This window comes from Anas platyrhynchos, chromosome 17 (genome assembly GCF_047663525.1).
Source record: "Anas platyrhynchos isolate ZD024472 breed Pekin duck chromosome 17, IASCAAS_PekinDuck_T2T, whole genome shotgun sequence".
In the NCBI taxonomy this organism is placed as follows: Eukaryota; Metazoa; Chordata; class Aves; order Anseriformes; family Anatidae; genus Anas; species Anas platyrhynchos.
Window position 1 is genome coordinate 4,785,230 of NC_092603.1, and position 22,765 is coordinate 4,807,994.

At 62.2% G+C, this 22,765-nt stretch overlaps 3 protein-coding genes across 4 annotated transcripts; 2 read left to right on the plus strand and 1 right to left on the minus strand.

Annotated features, from left to right (window-relative positions):
• The first annotated feature begins 935 nt into the window (after window positions 1-935).
• Window positions 936-7,408, plus strand: FLOT1 (flotillin 1). The gene is made up of 12 exons (XM_038171795.2): window positions 936-1,110; window positions 1,206-1,281; window positions 1,905-1,995; window positions 2,483-2,626; window positions 2,887-3,006; window positions 3,211-3,306; window positions 3,754-3,906; window positions 4,224-4,405; window positions 5,150-5,195; window positions 5,315-5,452; window positions 6,859-7,023; window positions 7,109-7,408. The coding sequence occupies exons 1-12, from the start codon at window positions 1,068-1,070 to the stop codon at window positions 7,139-7,141; spliced, it is 1,287 nt and encodes a 428-aa protein (XP_038027723.1). The 5' UTR covers window positions 936-1,067; the 3' UTR covers window positions 7,142-7,408.
• A 363-nt stretch (window positions 7,409-7,771) lies between these two features.
• TUBB (tubulin beta class I) lies at window positions 7,772-13,586 on the minus strand. Its single transcript, XM_038171794.2, has 4 exons — window positions 13,358-13,586; window positions 10,385-10,493; window positions 10,049-10,159; window positions 7,772-9,546 (listed from the first exon to the last, which is right to left on the minus strand). The coding sequence occupies exons 1-4, from the start codon at window positions 13,412-13,414 to the stop codon at window positions 8,489-8,491; spliced, it is 1,335 nt and encodes a 444-aa protein (XP_038027722.1). The 5' UTR covers window positions 13,415-13,586; the 3' UTR covers window positions 7,772-8,488.
• Window positions 13,587-13,728: 142 nt separating this feature from the next.
• MDC1 (mediator of DNA damage checkpoint 1) lies at window positions 13,729-22,740 on the plus strand. Of its 2 annotated transcripts, XM_072025048.1 has the most exons (14): window positions 13,729-13,902; window positions 15,597-15,645; window positions 15,784-15,846; window positions 15,971-16,016; window positions 16,122-18,085; window positions 19,018-19,077; window positions 19,153-19,340; window positions 19,386-19,520; window positions 19,626-19,937; window positions 20,273-20,347; window positions 20,970-21,155; window positions 21,559-21,684; window positions 21,765-21,875; window positions 22,422-22,740. In XM_072025048.1, exons 1-14 carry the CDS (start codon window positions 13,744-13,746, stop codon window positions 22,713-22,715), a joined length of 3,768 nt encoding a protein of 1,255 aa, XP_071881149.1. In that variant the 5' UTR covers window positions 13,729-13,743; the 3' UTR covers window positions 22,716-22,740. The 2 variants fall into 2 exon arrangements, with proteins under 2 accessions (XP_071881149.1, XP_038027721.2); XM_038171793.2 differs by having other exon boundaries at window positions 19,153-19,520.
• The last annotated feature ends 25 nt before the right edge of the window (window positions 22,741-22,765 follow it).

A 22,765-nucleotide genomic window follows, 5' to 3' on the forward strand; every position in this document is an offset into this window, starting at 1 on the left:
GCCTGACCCCTCAGCCAACTGTTCACCCATCGCGTTGTGAATTCCTTGTAGCATTTTTCAGATGGATAGGGTCAGAAACCACGTTGAAATCTACTGAAACCCCAAAAAATCACCTCAGCTGGCTCCCCTTGGTCAACTACATGGGTGAAAATTAAGGAAATTAAGTTTGTCAAACTGGATTTTCCCCTCACATTGGCCACGACCAATGACTGTGCTGTTTTCCGGGCATTTTCTCTAACTCCCAAAATAATTTTCTCCATAATATTAGGAGGCAAAAAAAAAAAAGTGGGGCTGAGGCTTGTAATTACTGGCTCTTAACGCTTATTTGTGGAGATTTTGGGGACCAGGGGGCCACCTGAGGGAGATTTGGGATCCAATGAACGCCTGAGGGGACTTTAGGGACCAACCATCTCCTGAGGGGATTTTAGGGACCAAGGATCATCTGAGGGGACTTTAGGGACTGCAGGCCACCTGAAGGAGGTTTAGAAACAGTCACCTGAGGGGAATTTGGGGACCAAGGATCATCTGAGGGGACTTTGGGGACCAGGGGCCAACTGAGGGGACTTCAGGGACCAACAATGGATCTCCTGAGGTGACTTTACAGATGAACAGCTGCCTGAGAGGATTTTGGGGACCAGGGGCCACCTGAGGGGACTTTAGGGACCAGGGGTCACCTGAGGAGACTTTAGGGACCAGGGGTCACCTGAGGAGACTTTGGGGACCAAGGAACATCTGAGGTGACTTTGGGGACCAGGTGCCACCTGAGGCGACTTTGGGGACTGGTGAACACCTGAGGGGAATTTGGGGACCAAGGGTCATCCAAGGCGACTTTGGGGACCACCGAACACCTGAGGGGACTTTGGGGACCAGAAGCCACCCGCGGCCCCCCCCGCCGCCTCCGCGCCCCCTCGGGGCCAGCAGGGGGCGGCTGCGGGCGGGCGGCGCCGCGGGGGCTGCCGGGGCCGGGGCGGGTGGGGCCGAGCCGCTGCGGGGGGGGGGTCCCGGTCCCGATCCCGGTCCCGATCCTGGTCCCTGTCCCCGGTCCCTGTCCCCGTGTCACCGCCGGGATGTTCTTCACGTGCGGCCCCAACGAGGCCATGGTGGTGTCGGGTGAGTCGGGGACCCCCCCCATCCCCCCCCGCTCCCCGCACCGGGGGTGTGTGGGGGGGGTCCCGGGGCTTACCCCGTGCCCCCTCGTCCCGCAGGTTTCTGCCGCAGCCCCCCCGTGATGGTGGCCGGGGGCCGGGTGCTGGTGGTGCCGTGTCTGCAGCAGATCCAGCGGTGACATGGGGGGGCGTGAGGGGGGGGCTGGTGGGGGGGTATGGGGGGATGTGGGGGGACGGGAGGGGTATGGGGGGCATGGGGGGGCAAGGAGGGGGCATGGGACAAGGGGGTGGCATGGGGGGATGTGGGGAGACAGGTGGGGTCTGGGGGCCATGGGGGGGCAAGGGGGTGGCATGGGGGGACATAAGGGGACAAGGGGGCGGTATGGGGGGATGTGGGGGGACAGGAGGGGTATGGGGGGCAAAGAGGGGGCATGGGACAAGGGAGTGGCATAGGGTGACAAGGGGGTGGCATGGGGGGATGTGGGGGGACAGGAGGGGTCTGGGGGCCATGGGGGGGCAAGGGGGTGGCATGGGGGGACAATGAGGGGGCATGGGATGAAGGAGTGGCATGGGGGGATGTGAGGGGACAGGAGGGGTATGGGGGGCATGGGGGGGCAAGGGGGTGGCAGCAGGGGACAAGGGAGTGGCATGGGGTGACAAGGGATGGCATGGGGGGGAATAAGGAGGTGACAGAGGATAAGGGGGTGGCATGGGATGACATGAGGGGCACGGGGGTGGCATGGGGGGGACAAGGGGGTGCCGTGGGGGTGACCTGTCCCCTCCCTGCCCCCTCCCCAGGATCTCCCTCAACACCCTGACCCTCAACGTGCGCAGTGAGAAGGTGTACACCCGCCACGGCGTCCCCATCTCTGTCACTGGCATCGCCCAGGTACCCCCCTGCCCCCCCCCGTGCCCCCCACCCGTGTCCCCACAGCTGTCACCTCCCCCCGCCCCCCAGGTCCCCAGGGGGCACCGGTGCAGCCCCTTTTAAGAGGGGTCCCGCAGTGGGCCCCACCTGGAGCTGCTGGTGGGGGGGGGGGGGGGGCTCTTAAAAGGGCAGTGTCATGCTGCAGTGGTTGGGGGGGGGGGGGAGAATGGGAGGGGGAGGGCAGCAACATTGCCTTAAAGCGGCCCTGTTGAGGTGGGCCCCACCCGAAGGAGCGCATCCTCTTAAAAGGGCACTGCTGTGGGTAGCCCCCGTGTGGGGTTTGTTGAAGGGGCGACGATGAGGTTAAAAAGGGGGTTTTGGGGTGGGCAAAAACCCCACGTGCAGGGGCTGTTCTCTGAAAAGAGCCTCTCCAAACCCTTGGTTATCGGGGGGAATAACGCTCTGGGGACCCCTGCGGGACGCTGCAGCTTCCCTTTTTGGGGGGCAGGTGAAGATCCAGGGGCAGAACAAGGAGATGCTGGCGGCTGCCTGCCAGATGTTCCTGGGCAAGTCGGAGAGCGAGATCGCCCAGATCGCCCTGGAGACCCTGGAGGGCCACCAGCGCGCCATCATGGCCCACATGACCGTGGAGGTGAGCGGGGGATAGGGGGGGAAGCCACGCCCCTATGGCCAGAGCCATGCCCCTTTAAAAGCCACACCCCCATAAGCCCCGCCTCTTTTCCCAAGCCCCACCCCCTGCCATAATCCCCGCCCTCAAAGAAGCCCTGCCCATGCCCCACCCCCTAACGGGTGCCACACCCACATAGGCTCCACCCCCTGGTGCCACACCCTTTTGCAAGACCACGCCCCCCTGACCCCACCCACCCAAGCCCCGCCCCTGATGTCCCCCAGGAGATCTACAAGGACCGGCAGAAGTTTTCGGAGCAGGTTTTCAACGTGGCCTCGTCCGACCTGGTCAACATGGGGATCAGCGTGGTCAGCTACACCCTGAAGGACATCCACGATGACCAGGTGGCACTGCGGGGGGACAGGAGGGGACACAGAGGGGACACGGGTGGCACCGGAGCTAGCTGTGCCCCTGCGGTAACCGGGTGGCGTCGGGGACGCAGGGTGACATGGGGACCAGGGTCACCAGGGTGACACGGGGACTGGGTGACACGGGTGACGCAGGGTGGATCGGGGCAATGACCCTGTCCCCGTGTCCCCTGTCCCCAGGATTACCTGCACTCGCTGGGGAAGGGCCGCACGGCGCAGGTGCAGCGTGATGCCCGCGTGGGGGAGGCCGAGGCCAAGCGGGACGCCGGCATCCGCGTGAGTCCTTCGTCTTTGTTCCCCCCCCCCCCAGGACCCCCACTGCCCCGTCACGTCCCCGCATGTGCCCACGTACCCCTGTTTCATCACTGAGGTCACCGTGTCCCCTCACAGCGTGCTGGTGCCACCCCTGTTGTCCCCCCCCCCATGCCCCTAAGGTCACCAGGTTGTCTCTGCGCTCCCCCTGTAACATCCCCACCCCATTTTCCTGACGTTCCCCCCTATCCTTTGGGGTCCTCTGCTGTCTCCATGTCCTTTTGTCCCCTGGTTTCCCCACCACCCTGCAGTGTCCCCGTCCCCCTCCAATCCCACAGTGTCCCCATGTCCCCCTTTTGTCCCCCAGCACCCCCATCTCCGCACACAACACCCCCACACTCCCCCTCCATCATGTAGCATGCCCCCCATCACCCACCTGGTGTCCCCACGTGTCCCCCCGTGTCCCTGCAGGAGGCGCGGGCGCGCCAGGAGCAGGTTTCGGCGCAGCTGCTGAGCGAGACGGCGATGGCGCAGGCCCAGCGGGACTTCCAGGTGCAGCAGGCGCTCTGCGACGCCGCCGTCAACGCCCGCAAGGCCCAGGCCGACCTGGCCTACCAGCTGCAGGTACGCTGGTCCCCCTCTCTGGGATGTTTGGGACCCCCCTGAGGACACTTGAGACACCCCCAGAACACCTGGGTCCCTCCTGGGCACCTGGGATCCCCCTGGGCACCTCGGTCCTCTCTGTTTCTTGCCCCTTCAAAACACCTGGGACCCCCCCCCACACACCTGGGTCCCTCAGCTGGGATGTTTGGGACCACCCAGGGACGCCTGGACCCCTTTAGACCCCCTTTGGTCCCCAGGGATTCCTACAGTCCCTAGGATGCCCAGGGCCCCGTCCCCGCCAGGTTTTGGCACAGGGCTGATGTGTGCTGCGGGCGCAGGTGGCGAGGACGAAGCAGCAGATCGAGGAGCAGCGGGCGCAGGTGCTGGTGGTGGAGCGGGCACAGCAGGCGCAGCTGCAGGAGCACGAGATCGGGCGCCGCGAGCGCGAGCTGGAGGCCACCGTCCGCAAACCCGCCGAGGCCGAGCGCTATCGCCTGGAGCGGCTGGCTGAGGCTGAGCGGTGAGCCCGTCCCCATCCCCTTCCCCTTTTCCCTTCCCCATCCCCATCCCCATCCCCCTCCCCTTCTCCATCACCGTCCCATCCCCATCCCCGTCCAGCCCCATATGGGCGGCCCCACAACTAGAGTGAGAACCGTGCCTTTAAGCTCTTTCCCCTTTAAATATCAAGCCTATCTGGTGGGCCCCCACAGCGTGGCGAAGCCGTGCCCTCTTTAAGAGCAGTTCTGCGACTTGAAAATCCCTCGAAAAACTCAACCAGCCGAATTTTGCTTTTTTCGGTGGCTCCTCTTGCAGTGGGGCCATCACCCTTTTAAGGGAGGCATTGCCCCTTTAATACAAAGCCCGCCCCTTCCTCAGGCCACACCCCTTTGTACCAACAGCCCCGCCCCCCGTGAAGCCCCGCCCTCTTTCCCGAGAGCCTTTAAAAAGGGGTGGTGGGCCCCACCACTATGCCCATTTTAAGGGAGGTGGTGCCCTTTTAAATGAGAGCCACGCCCATTCATTCGAGCCACGCCCATTCATTCGAGCCACGCCCATTCATTCAAGCCACGCCCATTCATTCAATGTCCATTCCCCCAAGCCACGCCCATTCCCCAAGCCACGCCCCTTTCTACCACCCTTATGCCTGGCACCCCCTTGCACTCCACCCCCTCCGTGAGGCCACGCCCCCTCCATAAGCCCCGCCCCCTCCAAGTCACGCCCCCCTCGAGGCTCCGCCCCCTTTCCAAGCCCCGCCCCTCCACAGGTTGCAGGTGATGACCCAGGCGGAGGCGGAGGCGGAGGCCATGCGGGTGAGTCGAGGCCCCCAAAGGCCGGGGCTGAGTTTTGGGGGGTTTTGGGACAAAACCAGGGGTCCCTAGCCCTGGGGGGTGTCCCCAGAGCCCCCTGGGGACTCGGACGTCCCCTGCAGGTGACGGGAGCGGCGCGGGCGGCAGCGGTGGCCGCCCGGGCGCGGGCGGAGGCGGCGCAGACGGAGGCCAAGGCTGAGGCTTTCGGGCAGTTCCGCGAGGCCGCCGTGGTCGATATGGTGCTGCAGAGGCTGCCCCAGGTGAGAGGGGGGCCCTGGGGGGTGTCCCAAAGGGTTTGGGGTCTCTGCTATGGGGTGGGGGTGGTTTGGGAGGTCCTAGGGGGGATTTGGGGTCCCCTTGAGGTGTTTGGGGGTCTCCAAGGTGGCGTTTGGGGGTGAACATTGGGTTTTTGGGGGGGGTTGCGTGGGGGTTTTGGGGTCTCCCCGAGTGGACTTTGAGGATTTGGGGTCTCTTCTATGGGGTGGGGGTGGTTTATGGGGTCGGGGGGGGGATTTGGGCACCCCATGAGGTGTTTGGGGGTCTCAAGATGGAGTCTCAGGGGTATACATGGGATACTTGCGGGTTGTGGGGGGGTGGTTTTGGGGTTCCCTCCAATGGTTTTTGAGGATTTGGGGTCTCTTCTATGGGGTGGGGATGGTTTGTGGGGTCTTCAGGGGGGATTTGGGGTCCCCGTGAGGTGTCTGGGGGTCTCAAAGGGGGCGTTTGGGGGTGAATATTAGGTTTTTGGGGGGTTGTGTGAGGGTTTTGGGGTCTCCCCCAGTGGATTTTGAGGATTTGGGGTCTCTTCTATAGGGTGGGGGTGGTTTGGGGTGTTCTCAGGGGGGATTTGGGGTCTCCATGAGGTGTTTTGGGGTCTCAAAGGGGCCATTTGGGGGTGTTAAGGAGGAATCTCAGGGGTACACATGGGATACCTGGGGATTGTGTAGGGGTTTGGGGCATTCCCCTCAGTGGATTTTGAGGATCTGGGGTCTCTTCTATGCGGTAGGGGAGGTTAGGGAGGTCCCAGAGGGGATTTAGGGTCCCCGTGAGGTGTTTGGGGGTCTCAAAGGGGGCGTTTGGGGGTGAACATCGGGTTTTTGGGGGTGGTGTGGCGGTTTTGGGGTGTCCACCAGTGGATTTTGAGGATTTGGGGTTTCTTCTATGGGGTGGGAGTGTTTGGGGGGCCCGGGGGGAGATTTGGGGTCCCCATGAGGTGTTTTGGGGTCTCAAGAGGGAGTCTCAGGGGTACACATGGGACATTTGGGGGTTGTATGGGGAGTATTGGGGTTCCCTCCAATGGATTTTGAGGATTTGGGGCACAAAGGGGCAAATCTGGGGTGAGATGAGGTGATTTGGGGACAGGCAAGTGGGCAGGGGGATTCATGGTTATGTGTGGTGGGTTTTGGGGTGAAACCCAAGGGATTTAGGGCAGTGGTCAGTTGGTGAGTGGCCAGGGAGGGACTAAGCATTGCCGCAGTGAATTTTGGGGTGAAACAAGAGGAATTTGGGCAAGGCGCCAGAAACCACCAGGTTTGAGAGCATTTGGGGGGCGACCTACCTGGATTATGGGGCCGAAACGGGCAGGATTTGGGACAGCAAGATTTGTGGGAAGGGAACGAGGTGCCACAGGCAGATTTTGGGCTGAAACCCTGCCTTTTTGGGCCAGGTGGCGGAGGCGGTGGCTCAGCCGCTGCTGGGGACGCGCCGGGTGACGCTGGTGGCCGGTGGCTCCGGGGACATCGGGGTGTCGCGGCTCCCCGGCGAGATCCTGGACGTCGTCACCCGCCTGCCCGCCGCCGTCGAGGCCCTGACAGGCGTCAGCGTCACCCAGGTCTGGGGGGTGACATCGGGGTCCCTGGGGGGGTTTGGGGACAGCCGTGTCCCCTCCTCACTTGTCCCTGCTCTGTCCTCCGCAGGCTGCCCAGAAGAAGTCCGACTGCGTGGCCTGAGGCGGTGCCACCGGGTCCCCAAGGTGCCACCACCCCCTGGAGCCTCCACGTCCTCCCCCGTGTCCCCTTCTGTCACCCAAGTGCCACCACGTCCCCATGGAGCCACCACCCCTTGGTGCTGCCGTGGCCCCCAAAGTGCCACCAACCCCTCCCCAAGTGCCACCTCGTGTCCCCCCCGCCCCTTCGGGGGGTCCCCGGGGTGGGGGACACGTCCCAACATGTGTCCCCATGTGTGTCCCAATGTCATTAAAAGCTGTCGCATCTGCAGCCTGTGGCTGTTTTGGGGTGCCCTGGGGTCTTTTTGGGGTTTTGGGGGGGATTTGAGGACCCCAAAAGGGACGCGAGTGGCCCCAAAAGGGACAGGAAGGGCTTTGGGGGGGGCGACCCTCAAGGGGATGTGGTGGGGACAGGGGACATGAGCGGCCCTATAAGGGACAGGGGGACCCTTGTAGGGACAGATGTGACACAGGAGACCCCCCCCACGGGACAGAAATGGGCTTCAGGGGACTTCAGAAGGGACACAGGGACCCCAAAATAACCCTGGGAGACCCCGGTGGGGACATGGGGACACCGAGACCCCCCCCCCCCCCCTTGTCCCCCACCCCAGAGACACGACAAGGGACATGGCGGTGGCTTTGCATCCCGGGTTTATTCCTCGCCCGGGGGCGGCTTTTCAATATGAAAAAAAAAAAAAAGCTTAAAAAGGGGAAAAAAAAAAATAAAATGGGATGGATTCGGGGGAAAAAGGGACACGGAGGGGACAGGAGAGCCCTCAGCCAGGGACACGGCGGGGACAGGGCCACCCTGGAAACCCCCTGCAGCCGGGGAAGTGGTTTTGGGGAAAGAAGGGGGCAAATTGGTTGCCCGGGGAGGGGGAGCTGCAATAATTTAGTGGTGCCGTCACCCCCCCCCCCCCCCCCGGCGAGGGGGGGATGTGGGGACAACGAGGGGGACACGGAGGGGCTGGTGGCTCGGCGGTGATGGTGCCAACGGCGATGATGACGATGCCCGGTGAGGGATGAGGGTTTTGGAGGAACGAGGGGGGCTCTGGGGGCCACCTGATGGTGGAGGATGAGGATGATGAGGCCGAAGGCTGCTCCGAAGCCAGGGGCTCCCTGCGGGCAACGATGAAGGCTGAAGGTCTCCGAGGATGACGACGATGACGGCCGAGGGCTTGGCGGTGACAACGGTGAAGGCTGAAGGTCTCCGAGGAAGAGGATGATGAAGGCCGAGGGCTCTCCGAGGACGACGCTGAAGGACGAGGGCTCTCCGAGGACGACGCTGACGGTGGCAATGGTGACGGACGAGGGCACTCCGAGGACGATGAGCGGAGGCCGCCCCCCCTTTTTAGGTCTCCTCTTCAGCCTCTTCGCCGAAGTCCTCCTCCTCCTCGGCGGTGGCGTCCTGGTACTGCTGGTACTCGGACACCAGGTCGTTCATGTTGCTCTCGGCCTCGGTGAACTCCATCTCGTCCATGCCCTCGCCCGTGTACCAGTGCAGGAAGGCCTTGCGGCGGAACATGGCCGTGAACTGCTCCGAGATGCGCTTGAAGAGCTCCTGGATGGCCGTGCTGTTGCCGATGAAGGTGACGGCCATCTTCAGCCCGCGGGGGGGGATGTCGCAGACGGCCGTCTTGACGTTGTTGGGGATCCACTCGACGAAGTAGGAGCTGTTCTTGTTCTGCACGTTCAGCATCTGCTCGTCCACCTCCTTCATGGACATGCGGCCGCGGAAGACGGCGGCCACGGTGAGGTAGCGGCCGTGGCGCGGGTCGCAGGCGGCCATCATGTTCTTGGCGTCAAAGACCTGCTGGGTGAGCTCGGGGACGGTGAGGGCGCGGTACTGCTGGGAGCCGCGGGACGTCAGCGGGGCGAAGCCGGGCATGAAGAAGTGGAGGCGAGGGAAGGGCACCATGTTGACCGCCAGCTTGCGCAGGTCGGCGTTCAGCTGCCCGGGGAAGCGCAGGCAGGTGGTGACGCCGCTCATGGTGGCCGAGACGAGGTGGTTGAGGTCGCCGTAGGTGGGGGTGGTGAGCTTGAGGGTGCGGAAGCAGATGTCGTAGAGCGCCTCGTTGTCGATGCAGTAGGTCTCGTCCGTGTTCTCCACCAGCTGGTGGACCGACAGGGTGGCGTTGTAGGGCTCCACCACCGTGTCCGACACCTTGGGGGACGGGACGACGCTGAAGGTGTTCATGATGCGGTCGGGGTACTCCTCGCGGATTTTGGAGATCAGGAGGGTGCCCATGCCCGAGCCGGTGCCGCCGCCCAGCGAGTGGGTGAGCTGGAAGCCCTGCAGGCAGTCGCAGCTCTCCGCCTCCTTCCGCACCACGTCCAGGACCGAGTCCACCAGCTCGGCCCCTTCCGTGTAGTGGCCCTTGGCCCAGTTGTTGCCCGCGCCGCTCTGGCCTGGGGTGGGAGAAGTGTCACGGAGAGGCTCCTTGGGGCCCCTCAATCCCACCACTGGGGTGCTTCAGAAGGGCTTTGGGGACCTCGATGCCACCCCACCACCTTCCCCAGGGACCCTGAGCTCTTTGGGGACCTCCCGCTGATCCCCGTCCCACCCTTGAGGACATCTGCCACCTTCTTGGAAGGCCTTCAGACCAGCCCTGGGGACAACCAAGCATCGTGGGGACACCCATTGGTCCTCGTTGTCTGCACTTGGAGCTCCTTGAGGACCTCGGTCACCTTCCTTGGGGACCCTCGGCTTTTTTGGGGACCACCACCTCTCCCCCTGGAGCACCCCAGGAACCTGTTCCTCTCGAAGACCTGAAACTTGAAGACCTGAATCTCCCCTTGAACCTCATTCACCCTAAATTGGGGACCTCCAGCACCCCAAGGACCCTCACCCGCACCCCTTTGGGACCACCCTAAGAGGACACCCGGGGACCCAACGAGGTCGGGGACTCACCGAAAACGAAGTTGTCCGGCCTGAAGATCTGCCCGAAGGGTCCCGAGCGCACTGAGTCCATGGTGCCTGGCTCCAGGTCCACCAAGATGGCTCTTGGCACGTACTTACCCCCTGGGGACATCACCGTGTCACCGGGGGGGCGTGGGTGACGGTGCCACCACCACATCACCCCCCCATAAACCCCCAAAACCCTCCCAAAACCCCCAGAAACCACCCCAAAACCCCCAGAGGTGGACAAGGACAAGGAGGGGGGAAGGTGACGAGGACACAGGGGGTGATGGGGATATTTGGGGGTGATGGGGACACCCGGGTGACATCGGGGTGGTGGCACCGTACCGGTGGCTTCATTGTAGTAGACACTGATGCGGTCGAGCTGGAGGTCGCTGTCGCCGTGGTAGGTGCCGGTGGGGTCGATGCCGTGCTCGTCGCTGATCACCTCCCAAAACTGGAGAAAAGGGGGGAGGTCAGAAAGGCTCCGCCCCCTCCAGAAGGGGGCGGAGCCAAACCAAGGACCAGCCCTGGGGGCGGAGCCAAAGCCAAAAACACGGTGGGGGCGGGGCTCTGCCCAAAAGGGGCGCAGCCAACTCGAAGGGGGCATGGCTTCAGCAACCCGCAGGGGCGGGGCCAAATTTGGGCGTAGCCCCTCCCTAAACTCCCCCCAAAAAAACGGCCAGGGCGGGAACCGGAAACGGCGTTTGAATTGCGGAGGCACCTCCAAAAAATGTTAATTTCGGAGATACCCCCAAAATCACCTTTCCTCGCCCCAAAACCTCCACTCTCTTCCTTAAGGCAAAAGGGATTTACGGAATTGCCGTTTTTTCCTCCTTAAACGGGCTCTGGCTGGGTGGGGTGCCTGGAACAAAAGGTGGGGGAGGGGCTGGCACCCTGGGGACCCCCCCCCAAGGTCATGGGGGGGGGGGGGGGGCTCAGCCACGCCCTGGGGGTGAAAAAAGGCCAAAACACTGCTATTTGGGGCTGACAGTGGAAGAATTGCTTCTAAATGCCATTTTGGGCTTAAAAACATCATTCTGGAAACTCGAAGCCTCCATTTATAGGTTTTTGATGGACTGTAATTTCTCCAGTTTTAAAATTACAGTTTCTGGGCAAAATGCATGTTTTGGGGCTGAGAACGCGCATTCTGCGGGTAAAAAAAATTAATTACAGGCTGAAATTGCCCATTTTGGAGGAAAAAGAGTGAATTCACGGCATGTAAAACTCTCCTGGGGGTGAAAAGCGCTTTTTAGGGACAAAAAGTCTGTATTTCGGGGATGTTCAAAAACTAATTACAGAGAGCAAAATCCTGTTTTGGGGTTAAATATTGATATTACGGGTCTGGAAACACAATTGTGGAGCAGAAACGCTTTTTGGGGATTTAAAAACTTGCTTTTAGTCATTCTCGAGAACAAAGACCCCATTCTGCGGCTGAAAACCTCCATTTTGGGGTTTGAAAACCATCTGGGTGCACAAAGATCCTGTTCTGGGGCTGAAAGCATCCATTTTGAGATCAAAATTGCCATTTGGGAGGGGAATTCCCCATTTTGGGGCTTGAAAAAAAAAAAAACAACAGCACAATCATTTTCAGGCTGAAATGATGTTTAGGTGTAAAAAAGCCCTATTGTGCATGTAAAAAACCCTATTGCCGCACATAAAGAGCATATTCTGGGGCAAAAACATTCATTCTAGAGCTAAAAGAGCATCATTTTTCAGCAAAAAGCCCCTCATTCGGGGTTAAAAACCTCCTGTTTTAAGCTAAATCCCATAAACTGCGGCAGAAAAACTGCATTTGAGAGCACAAAGATGCTTCTCCTGCGCCGAGAACCTCCATTTTAGGGGTGGAAACCTCCATTTTGGGGGCCAAAACCCTGGATTTTAGCTTTAAAGGAAAACTGAAAAAGCATCTCCAGCTGAAAAATAAAATTGGGGCGAAAAAATTCCTTTTCGTTGGTATCGAAAAGAACAAATTGGGAGCAAATAAAGCCCATTTTGGAGGCTGAAAAATCATTTTTCAGGGAACAAAGATCTTACTCCGAGGCTGCAAACCTCCATTTTGGGGCTAGAAACTCCCTTTGGAGCCAAAAAGCTTTCATAGTGGTGGAAAAAAAACACATTTTGGGGAGAAGAAAACCTTATCAGGGTTTAAAAATCTCTTATTAGGTTCAGAATCCTTTTTTTTGGAGCAGAAAACCCCATTTTAGTGCTGAAAATTCCCTTCTGGGGAACAAAGCTCTTCGTTTGAGGCTGAAAATATTCATCTGGGGGCAGGAAAATGCAGCTTTTGAGGCCCAAAACCTAAAATTCTGAGTTAAAACTCCTTTATTTTGGGGCCACTAAAAAATATTTAAGGGCTTAAAGGAAAAAAATCACAATTTTGGGTACAAATATCCCAAAGGAGGCGTTTTTAAGGCTCCTCAGACGCGGCACGCCCCTCTGGGTGCCGAAAACCTCCAGTTTGGGCTCAGAAACCCCCTTTTTGGGTTGGATCCCCCCCAATCGGGGGCTGAACGCATCGTGGGCGGCACGCCCCATTTTGGGGGTGGATTTTTTCGTTTTGGGGGTGAATTTTTTCGTTTTGGAGCACAAAAACGCCAATTTTTGGGGGGGAAACGCCCGTTTTGATGCTTATTTAACTCATTCTGGCCTACAAAAAGAGCGATTTTTAGAACAAAGTCGGCATTCTGGGGGGGTGAAAACGCGTATGAGGGGGCGGGATGCAACGATTCTGAGGCTTAAAAAAATAAAAGCAAATGAATTTGGGGATTAAAAATGGAATTTTAAGATATAGGGGGGAAAAAAAAAAAAAACAACACTTTTTTTTGTGTGAAAAATCTCTACTTTAGCACCGAAATCCTGTAACTTGGGGTGAATTTTATTCTTTAACAAATAAAACTGGGGGGATTTTGAGGCGGGTGTCGCCAGGGGAGGGGCAAACCGAGGCGGTTTTGGGGACAAAAGGCGCCGATTCGGGGCCGCGGCGCTGAGGCGCGAAGCCGCCATCTTGGGGCCGCGTGAGCCGGAGGGGGGGGGGGAGGGGCGGGGAGCCCCCATTTTGAGGCCGGAAACCTCCATTTTGGGGCCCGGCCGCTCCATTTCGACGCCGAGCCCTCCCCCCCCCCCCGCCACGTCGGGGCCGCGCCCGCCGAGCCGAACGGGGCGAGTTTTGGGGCGAAATCGCCCCGATTCGGGTCCGCCTTTGTCTGCGCGGGGAGGGGGAGGGGCTTCTTAAAAGGGGCCGCGCCACCGAGAGGGAATAAAAGGGGTGGGGGGGGGGGGTCCACCCCCGGGGCCCGCCGCCGCCCGCCCGCTGTTCACCTTGGCCCCGATCTGGTTGCCGCATTGTCCCGCCTGGATGTGCACGATCTCCCTCATGGCGGCGGTAGGCGCAGGGCTGGGCGCTGTGACGGTGCCGGAGCTGTGGGCCCCCCCCCTCCGGTCCTGCTGGGCTGTTCGGTGGCGCGGCCCCTTTAAGGCGAGAGCGCTATCGCGAGCGCGGCGGCGGCGACAATGGCGGCTCCCGCGGCCCCGCGGCGCCTCATATAGACAAAGCGGCGGCGGCCGGCCCCGCGCTCCCATTGGTCGGCGCCGCCCGTCTGCCGCGCTCCCATTGGACGGCGCGCCAGACGCCCCGCCCCTCCCTGCCGTTAGCCCCGCCCACCTCCTTTTATGTCCCGGCGTGGGCGCTCTGCAATCCCCTCTCTATGGTAGCACCCCCGCCCCTCTCGGAGGACCTCCACCGCCCTCCTCTCTATGCTCCGCGCCGGACGGAGCCAATGGGAGCGGGCGGTGGGCGGGGCCTCGGGGCGGCGGCGGCCAATGGGGATGAAGGGGCGGGGCCTGGAGGCGGTGGCGCGGGAGGGGTGAGCGCGGGGCCCCTTGGCGGGATCGGCGGTGGGGGGACCCGGGGCGGGGGGGGCCTGAGGCTTTTGGGGGGGCTTTGGAGGGTCGTGGGGCAGCTGGGGGGGGGCTGTGGAGATTTTGGGGTTCCTTGGGGCAATTAATGGGTCCCCGGGGCAGTATGGGGGGGGCCTGGGGCAATAAAGCGCTCCCTGGGGCAATTGGGGGGGGCTCTGGGGCAATTAACGGGTCTCCGGGGCAGTATAGGTGGGCCCTGGGATAATTAAGGGTTCCCAGGGGAAAATTGGGGGGTGGCTGGGGCAATTAAGAGCTCCCTGGGACAGTTTGGGGGGGGTCTGGGGCAATTAACGGGTCTCCGGAGGCAATTTTGGGGGGGTCTGGGGCAATTAAGGGCACCCAGGGGCAATTTGGAGGGGGTCTGGGGCAATTAACGGGTCCCCAGGGTAGTATGGAGTGTGCCTGGGGCAATTAAAGGCTCCCTGGAGGCAATTTTTGGGGGGTCTGGGGCAATTAAGAGCTCCCCGGGGCAATTTGGAGGGGATCTGGGGCAATTAACCGGTTCCCGGGGTAGTATGGGGGGTCCCTGGGGCAATTAAGAGCTTCCCGGGACAATCTGGGGGGTTCCTGGGGCAATTTACAGGTCCCCAGGGAAGTCTGGGTGGGCCCTGGGGCAATTAAGGCATCTCCGGGGCAGTTTGGGGGGTTCCTGGGGCAGCTTCGGGAGTCTCTGGGTCAATTAACGGGTCCCTGGGGCAATTAAGGGCTCCCCGGGGCAGTCAGGGGGGTCCCCGGGGCAAATTGGATGGTCCTTGGGGCAATTACGGGGTCTCTGAGGCGATTTAGGGGATCCCTGGGGCAATTAAGGGGTCCCTGAGGCAATTTGAGGGGTCCCCGGGGCAGCTTGGGGGTGTCCCTGGGGCAATAAAGGGCTGCACGGGGCAGTTTGAGGGGTCCCTGGGGAAATTTGGAGGGCCCCTGGGGAAACTGAGGGGTCTCCGAGGCGATTTAGGGGATCCTTGGGGCATTTAAGAGGTCCCTGGGGCAGTTTGGGAGGAGCCTGGGGCAATTAACGGGTCCCTGGTGCAGTTAGAGGTCCTTGGGGCAGTTTAGGGGGGTCCAAGGGGCAGTTTAGGGGTCCCTGGGGAATTGAAAGGGGTCGTGGGGACAGTTGACAGGGTCCGGAGGATTTTAGGAACACCCTGGGGCAGTTGAGGGGGGGGTCTGGTGGCAGCTGGGGGGGTCCCTGGGGCAGTTGAGGAGGTCCGGGGGGGTTTAAGGAGCACCCTGGGGCAAATAGAGGGGTCCTTGGGGTAGCTGAGAAGGGTTGTGGGGCAGTTTAGGGGGTCCCCGGAGCAGGATAGGAGGGGGCTCAGGATCAGTTTGGGGAGCCCGGGGACAATTTGGGGGACCTCGGGGCAGCTGGGAGGGGGGCACGGGGCAGTTTTGGGGCCCTGAGGGCCTTTTGGGGCAATTTTGGGGGTTCCTGGGGCAGGATACAGAGCTGGGGGGGGGCAATTAGAAGGGGCAGATAAAAAGCGAGGGGGCAGGAGGAGGAGGATGGATGAAGTCGGGGGGGGGTCCTTTGGCCCCAGGGGGACAGCGGTGACCGAGGGGTGCTTGAGGGGGCCGGGGGGGGGCATGTAGGGTCTGGGGGGGGGGCAATTGTTTCCATGGGGCAGTTGTTGCTGCCCCCCAGGCCATGCAGCGAAGGCGCCACCGAGGCCTCGTCACCACGGGGGGCACAGGTAGGTCCCCGTCCCCCTCCCCAAATCATGAGGATTGGGTGCTGGGGGGGGGCTCCTGGACACCGGGGTCCTTATCAGGGGGGTGTCCAGCAGCCCCCACCCCCCAAAAAAAAACCCAAACCCACCTGGATCCCACAGGGCAGGGGCCGGAGCCGAGGCACCACCCCCCCGTCACCAGCGACTCGGAGGACGACGAGACGTGTGAGTGATCCCATCATGGGGGGGGGTCGTTTTGTTATTGTAGGGCCTACAGAAACTCAGGACCCCCCCAAAAAATATCTCAGGGTTTCTGTAGGCCCTATAATAACAATGTGTCCCCCTCCAGGCCCCGCCGCCGGCAGCACCACCTTGCCCCAAGTGGTGCCGGAGAGGTAGGTGGGACCCCCACCGGGGGCACCGGGGGGGGGCCGGACCCCTCGGTCCCCTCCTGCAGCCCCCCTACCCCAATATTTGCCCCCCCCCCCCCCCCCCCCCAGCGACCCGGAGGAGCCGGATGCCTGCTCAGAAATCCGCGTGCTCCGAAAACGCCGCCCGACCCCAAACCTGGGGCTCTGCATGGATTCGACCCCATCCCCCCTGGATCCGGATGTCGCGGGACCCAAAAAGCTCCGTTTGTGTCCCAAAACTCCCCCGGCTCCAGATGCGGGGAGCAAAACGGCCGTTTCGGGCGTTCGGCCCCAAAATCGCTCCCCAAACCCGAAAGGGCAGGTGGACCCAGATGTGAGGCAGCTGGGAGGCATTGAAAGTGACACAGACGACGAGGCGCACCCAAAATCTGCTCTTTTTCACCCTAACCGTCACCCGGCTGCCCCGGAGGTGAGCGGGGACCCAAATGTGGAGGAACGAGGCCCAAATCCGGGTGCTGGAGGGGCCCAAAATGGGCGTTGGATGCTCACGGTGGACAGCGACACGGACGTGGAGGAGGCTGACCTTCCTCCGTCTGTCCGACACCCAAAAATACGTCAAAAGGCCCAAAAGGTGCCCAAAACCCCCGGCGGGGAGATGAAGCCCCCGAATCCAGGTTCGAAAAACGGAATCCAGGCGCTGGTGGTGGACAGCGACACGGACGTGGAGGATGGCAGAGCAAATTTGGACGTTGGGCTGGCCAAAAGCCCTCAAACCACCGAAAACATCCCCAAAATAACGATGGAGAGCCCGCATCCAGCTGTGAAAGGCCCCCAAAAGGAGGAGGAACCGCTCACGACGGGCAGCGATACCGACGTGGAAGAGGACGGAGCAAACCCAAATGTTGTGCGCCTTCCAACCCCACAAATGACCCAAAGTGCGCCAAAAACCCCAAATATCGAGGTGGAGACCCCAAACCCGGGTGCTGACGGACGCCAAGAGGAGAAATGGGCGCTCGTGGTGGACAGCGACACGGATGTGGAGGAGGAGCCTTCTGATCCAGGAGGTGGGGATCCAAAATCGCGTCAAATAACCCAAAATGCACCGAGGAACCTCGAGGTGGGGATGGAGACCCCAAATCCACGCCCTGGAGAACCACAAAGAGGACACGAGATGCTCACAGTGGACAGCGATACAGATGTGGAGGAGGATGGGCTGAATCCAGGTGTTGGGTGTCCAAAAACCCATAGAATGGCCCCAAAACCCCACGATGACTCAGACGTAGCAATAAAGACCCCAAATCCTGACCTCAAAGGTCCCCAAAACAGAGGCCAGAACCTGGAGCTGGACAGCGACACAGATATAGAGGGAGAAGACCCGAACCCGGATATTCCCGGCCTGAGAAACCCCAAAACGCCCCAAAATGCCCAGAAGGACCCAACTGTGGTGATGGAAACCCCAAATCCAGACGTTGGTCGGGACCTCAACGTGGACAGAAATACCGGGGTCGAGGACAGCGGTGTGGTGACGGATTTTGGGGCAGTGCGAGGGGGACAGGGGACACCCGGTGATCCAGATGTGGGTCTGGCAACCCCAAATCCAGAAGTTTCCCCTCCCGTGACCCCCCAGAGTGGCAGCGACACCGACGTGGAGGAGGTGGCCCCCACCCCTTACGTCCAGAGCCTCCGGAGCAAAACCCGACCCCGAAATCCCGATGTGGACACCACGATGGGCAGTGAGACCGGTGTGGGGCTGACGGACCCCAAATGCCACAAACCAGCCCCAAAAAGGCAGGGTTTGCCCCCCGAATCACGCAGTGACGGAGATGTGGAAGGAGAGGTTCCAAAACAGCCGGATTTAGCCCCAAAGACAGACGCGGAGGACCTGAATCCGGAGGACGAGGTCCTACAACGCAACCCCCAGACCTCGGCGACGGGCGGCGATACGGATGTGGCGCCAGCTGGTCTGGCCCCTAAATCTCCAATTCCGGCCCCAAATCTGGGCCTTGGTGGCGATGCTGCCCGGGGATCCAGGAGTGCTGAGGCCACCCCTGGTGGGAACACGAGCGTGGAGGTGGCAGAGAGTGAAACTGAGGGTGAGTGGGGTGGCCTTGGCCGCCTGGGTCCCTTCCTTGGCCACCTTCACCCCTTTCTTGACCATCTTGGTGGCTCCTTGGTCCCTTGGGTCCCCTCCCTTGTCTATTTGGTTCCCTTGTCCCCATCCTTGGCCACCTGGGTCCCTTCCTTGGTCCTTTCGGTCCCTTGGCCACCTGGGTCCCTTCCTTGGCCACCTGGGTCCCCTTCCTTGGCTACCTGGGTCCCTTCCTCGGTTCTTCTGGTCCCCTTGTCCCCATCCTTGGCCACCTGGGTCCCTTCCTTGGCCACCTTCACCCCTTTCTTGGCCATCTTGGTGGCTCCTTGGTCCCTTGGGTCCCCTCCCTTGTGTGTTTGGTCCCTTTGTCCCCTTCATTGGCCACCTTCACCCCTTTATTGACCACATTGTCCTTTCTTTGGTCCCCTGGGTCTCTTTCTTGTTCCCCTGGGTCTCCTTCCTTGGTCCCCTTCCTTGGCCACCTGGGTCCCTTCCTTGGTCCTTTCGGTCCCTTGGCCACCTTCATCCCTTTATTGACCACGTGGGTTCTCTCTTTGGTCCCCTTGTCCCCATCCTTGGCCATCTGGGTCCCTTCCTTGGCCACCTTCACCCCTTTCTTGGCCATCTTGGTGGCTCCTTGGTCCCTTGGGTCCCCTCCCTTGTCTATTTGGTTCCCTTGTCCCCATCCTTGGCCACCTGGGTCCCTTCCTTGGCCACCTGGGTCCCTTCCTCGGCCACCTTTACCCCTTTCTTGGCCATCTTGGTCGCTCTGTGGTCCCTTGGGTCCTCTCCCTTGTCTGTTTGGTCCCCTGGGTCCCTTCCTTGGCCGCCTGGGTCCCTTCTCTGGTCCTTTTGGCCCCCTCCTTGGTCCCCTGGGTCCCCTCCTGGTCCCCTCCGGGTCCCCTGGGTCCCATCTCAAGGCTCTTCCCCCCACAGATGACCCCGACCTCTTCCTGGAGCCCACCCAGAACTTCTTGCCGCCACCGGTGACCGAAGGTAGGTGACCTTGGTGTTGTCCCCCTGGGGGTGGGGGGTGTCACCTCCCAGGTCCCCAACGTGGCTTTTTGGCAGATGCAGCCCTGGGCTGGGACCCTGAGGAGGCCACGCAGCTCTTCTGCCACCCCAAGCTGGAGGAGGAGGAGGAGGAGAAGGAGGAAGAAGAGGAGGAGAAGGAGGAAGAAGACGAGGAGGAGGAGGAGAAGAAGAAGGAGGAGGAAGAAGAGAAGAAGGAGAAGGAGAAAGAGAAGGAGGATGAAGAGGTGAAGAAGAAGAAGGAGGAGGAGGAGGAGGAGGAGGATGAAGAGGTGAAGAAGAAGGAGGAGGAGGAGGAAGAGCCCCCCCAGGACACCCCCGCCACCCGTGTCCCCCCAGCCGAGCCGGTGCTGGTGACCCCAGCCCAGGAGGAGGGAGCAGGGACCAGCGCAGCCCCCGGCGGTGCCGTGAGTGGGGTCGGGGTGGTCCCAAGCGACCCCCGGGGCACCCGGTGGGGTCCCCGCGGCCTTGGGGGGCTCCAGACCCTGATGACCCCTCCCCAAATCCCGCAGGTGACCCAGGGGCCCCGCCGCAGCCAGCGCCTGGCCCGGGGCCAGGGGGGCAGAGCCCCTGCAGGGGGCGGGGCCTCCGCGGTGGGCGGGGCCTCTGGAGGGGGCGGGGCCAGCCAGGTGAGGGGCGGGGCCAACCAGGCGAGGGGCGGGGCTCTGCCATGCCCCGCCCCCCCGCGCCGCAGCCCTCGCCTCCGGGCCCGCCCCCCCTCCCCTGCGGAGCCGCCGGCCAAGAAGGGGCGGGGCCAAGAGGAGCCACGCCCACCGCCCAGGACACGCCCCAAAAGGAGTGGCCACGCCCCCTCGCAGATAAGGGTGGGTGGAGCCTGATAGGGTGGAGTCTGGGTGGGGTCGTGTGGGCGGGGCCTAAAAGGGTGGGGTCGTGTGGGTGGAGTCTGATTGGGTGGGGTCGTGTAGGGGCGGAGCCTGATTGGGTGGGGTCCTGTGGGCGGAGCCTATGGGGTGTGGTCATCACTGGGGTGGGAGGGGCCAAAGCACGGGGGCGTGGTCAGGGTGGGAGGGGCTTCTGAGCAGGACGCAAGCCCCTCCCACTGGCTGCTGATTGGTGGGGAGAGGCGGGAGGTCGGGTGGGGGGTGGGGCTTGCTGGGGAGGGGGCGGGGCCTTGCACCATGGCTCCGCCCCCTCCCAGGAGGAGGAGGAGCCACCGGAGGGCGCCCGGGTCCAGCTCCGCCCTCGAGGAGGCGCCGGCTCCTCCAGCCCCAAGGTACGTGTGGGGGGGGTCCCCAAAATGTCCCCCAGAATGTCCCCAAGTCCCCCAAAACATCCGTGTCCCCTGAAATGTCCCCAAAATGTCCCCAAGTCCCCAAGAATGTCTCGGTGTCCCCCAAAATGTCCGTGTCCTCTGAAATGTCCCCAAAATGTTCCCCAAAATGTCCCCAAGTCACCCAGAATGTCCCCAAGTCCCCCAAAATGTCCGTGTCCCCCAAAATGTCCGTGTCCCCTGAAATGTCCCCCAAATGTCCCTGAGAATGTCCCCAAGTCCCCCCAAAATGTCCCCCAAAATGTCCCCAGAATGTCCCCCAGAAGGCCCCCAAGTCCCCAAAAACATCCGTGTCCCCTGAAATGTCCCCAAAATGTCCCCAAGTCCCCCAGGATGTCTTGGAGTCCCCCAAAATGTCCCTTTGTCCCCCCCCACAGTGTCCCCGTATCCCCCCCAGTATCCATCCACCCCCCCCAGGGTGCCCCCATGTCCCCCCCAAAATCCTTTAGGGGTGCCAGTGGTGTCCCCGTAGTGTCCCCAAACCATCCCAGTGTCCCCAACGTGTCCCCGGGTGCTCTTGACGGGGGCGGTGACCACCCCAAGGACGTCCCTGCGGTGTCCCCAGGTGCTGTTCACGGGGGTGGTGGCCTCCCCGGACATGGAGGTGGCCCTGGGCTCGCTGGGGGGGTCCATGGCCACCTCCGTCTTCGACTGCACCCACCTGGTGACCGACCGCGTCCGGCGCACCGTCAAGTTCCTCTGCGCGGTGGCACGGGGCATCCCCATCGTCACCCCCAAGTGGCTCCACGAGGTCCCCGGGGACGGGGAGAGGGTTTGGGGACAGGGAGGGGGCGGCTGGGGGGACATGAGGGTGCTGGGGGACAGAGCGTGGGGGGCTTGGGGACAAGGAGAGGGTGCTTGGGGACGCGGGGGGCTTGGGGGATGAGGAGGGGGTGTTTGGGGGCAGCGGGTCCTTGGGGTTGCGGGACAAAGGCTTTGGGGACAGGAATGAGGTCCTTGGGGACAACAGCAGGTCCTTGGGGACAGCGGGTCCTTGGGGACATGGTGTTTGGGGACATCAGAGGGTTGTTCCTCGGGGACACGGAGGTCCTTATGGATAAAAGGGGGTCGTTCTGGGGAACAGGGAAGGTTCCTGGGGATATGGGGGTGTCTTTAGGGGACAATAGTGTCACCGCGTTGTCCCCTGTCCCCAGAGTGCCCGCAGTGGCCGTGTGCTGGCCCCAGGGTCCTTCCTGGTGCGTGACAGCCAGCAGGAACGTCACTTCGGCTTCAGCTTGTCCCAGGCCCTCAGCCGTGCCCGCCGCCACCCCTTGCTCCAGGTGACCATCCCCAAGTGTCCCCGAGTGTCCCCAGGGGGCTCGGGGTGGGCCTGACGGCCGTGTCCCCTGGTGTCCCCAAGGGCTACGAGGTCCACGTCACCCCCAGCGTCCGCCCCGAGCCCGAGCAGATGCGGGACATCGTCACCTGCAGCGGTGGCACCTTCCTGCCCACCATGCCCTGCACCTACGGGGTGAGGGGACACTGGGGACCGGGGGGGGGACATTGGGGTCCAGACCTGCTGGGGATTGGACCACGGGGACATTGGAGACCCAGGGTTACTGGGAGGGGACATTGGGGGGGACATTGGAGGTCTCAGAACCGCCAGGGGACATGGGGGGGAATTTGGGGTCTTGTTATGGGGAAGGGGTCCTGGGGGGGTCCCATTGGGGTTGAGGGATCCCGGGGGGGTCTGAGGGATCCCATTGGGGTTGAGGGGCCCTGGGGGAGCTGGGGGGGGCCACATAGGGGTTGAGGGATCCGGAGGGGGGCTGGGGGGATCCCATTGGGGTTGGGGGCTCCCAGGGGTCCTGGGAGAAGGGGGAATTTTGGGGGGGGAGTGTCCCAAAGTGGGGGTTGCACTGAGCACACGGGACCCTATTACCACCAACGGGCACCCGGGTGGGGACAACAAATCCCTCCCCATCTCAAACAACCCCAGGGGCTTTTGGGGGGGGTCCTGGTGATGCAGGGACCCCCCCCCTAATTCCTCCCCCCCCCCCCGGTGACACCCCCGCAGCCCCAGAGGCTGGTGATCTCCTGCGGGGAGGATTCGGGGTGCTGGGCGCCAGCGCTGAGCGCCCGCCTGCCCCTGGCCTCGGCCGAGCTCCTCCTCACCGGGCTCCTGCGGCAGCGCCTCCAGCTCCAGGACTTCCTCCTCGCCCCCCCGGACACCCCCCCAGGTCCCTCGGGGGTCCCCCAAGATCCCCCCCCAAAGTCCCCTCAACCTCCTCCGGCGTCCCCCCGGCGGCTCCGGGCCCCCCCCGCGGCGCAGGGCAGGACGCGGCGGCACCCACAACCCCGGAATAAATGAGATTTTGCACAAAAAAAAAACAAAAGAAATGGTGAAAAAAGTATGATTTG

Bases quoted from the DNA above. Each gene is read 5' to 3' on its own strand.
- TUBB (XM_038171794.2), bottom strand. From the start codon at position 13,414: ATGAGGGAGATCGTGCACATCCAGGCGGGACAATGCGGCAACCAGATC. The intron at 10,494-13,357 runs GTGAACAGCGGG...CCTTTTCTCCAG, and splicing joins GCAACCAGATCGGGGCCAAG to TTTTGGGAGGTGATCAGCGA. The intron at 10,160-10,384 runs GTACGGTGCCAC...TGATGTCCCCAG, and splicing joins CTACTACAATGAAGCCACCG to GGGGTAAGTACGTGCCAAGA.
- FLOT1 (XM_038171795.2), top strand. From the start codon at position 1,068: ATGTTCTTCACGTGCGGCCCCAACGAGGCCATGGTGGTGTCGG. The intron at 1,111-1,205 runs GTGAGTCGGGGA...CTCGTCCCGCAG, and splicing joins CGAGGCCATGGTGGTGTCGG to GTTTCTGCCGCAGCCCCCCC. The intron at 3,307-3,753 runs GTGAGTCCTTCG...GTGTCCCTGCAG, and splicing joins AGCGGGACGCCGGCATCCGC to GAGGCGCGGGCGCGCCAGGA.
- MDC1 (XM_038171793.2), top strand. From the start codon at position 13,744: ATGGTAGCACCCCCGCCCCTCTCGGAGGACCTCCACCGCCCTCCTCTC. The intron at 13,903-15,596 runs GTGAGCGCGGGG...GCTGCCCCCCAG, and splicing joins GAGGCGGTGGCGCGGGAGGG to GCCATGCAGCGAAGGCGCCA. The intron at 18,086-19,017 runs GTGAGTGGGGTG...TTCCCCCCACAG, and splicing joins GGCAGAGAGTGAAACTGAGG to ATGACCCCGACCTCTTCCTG.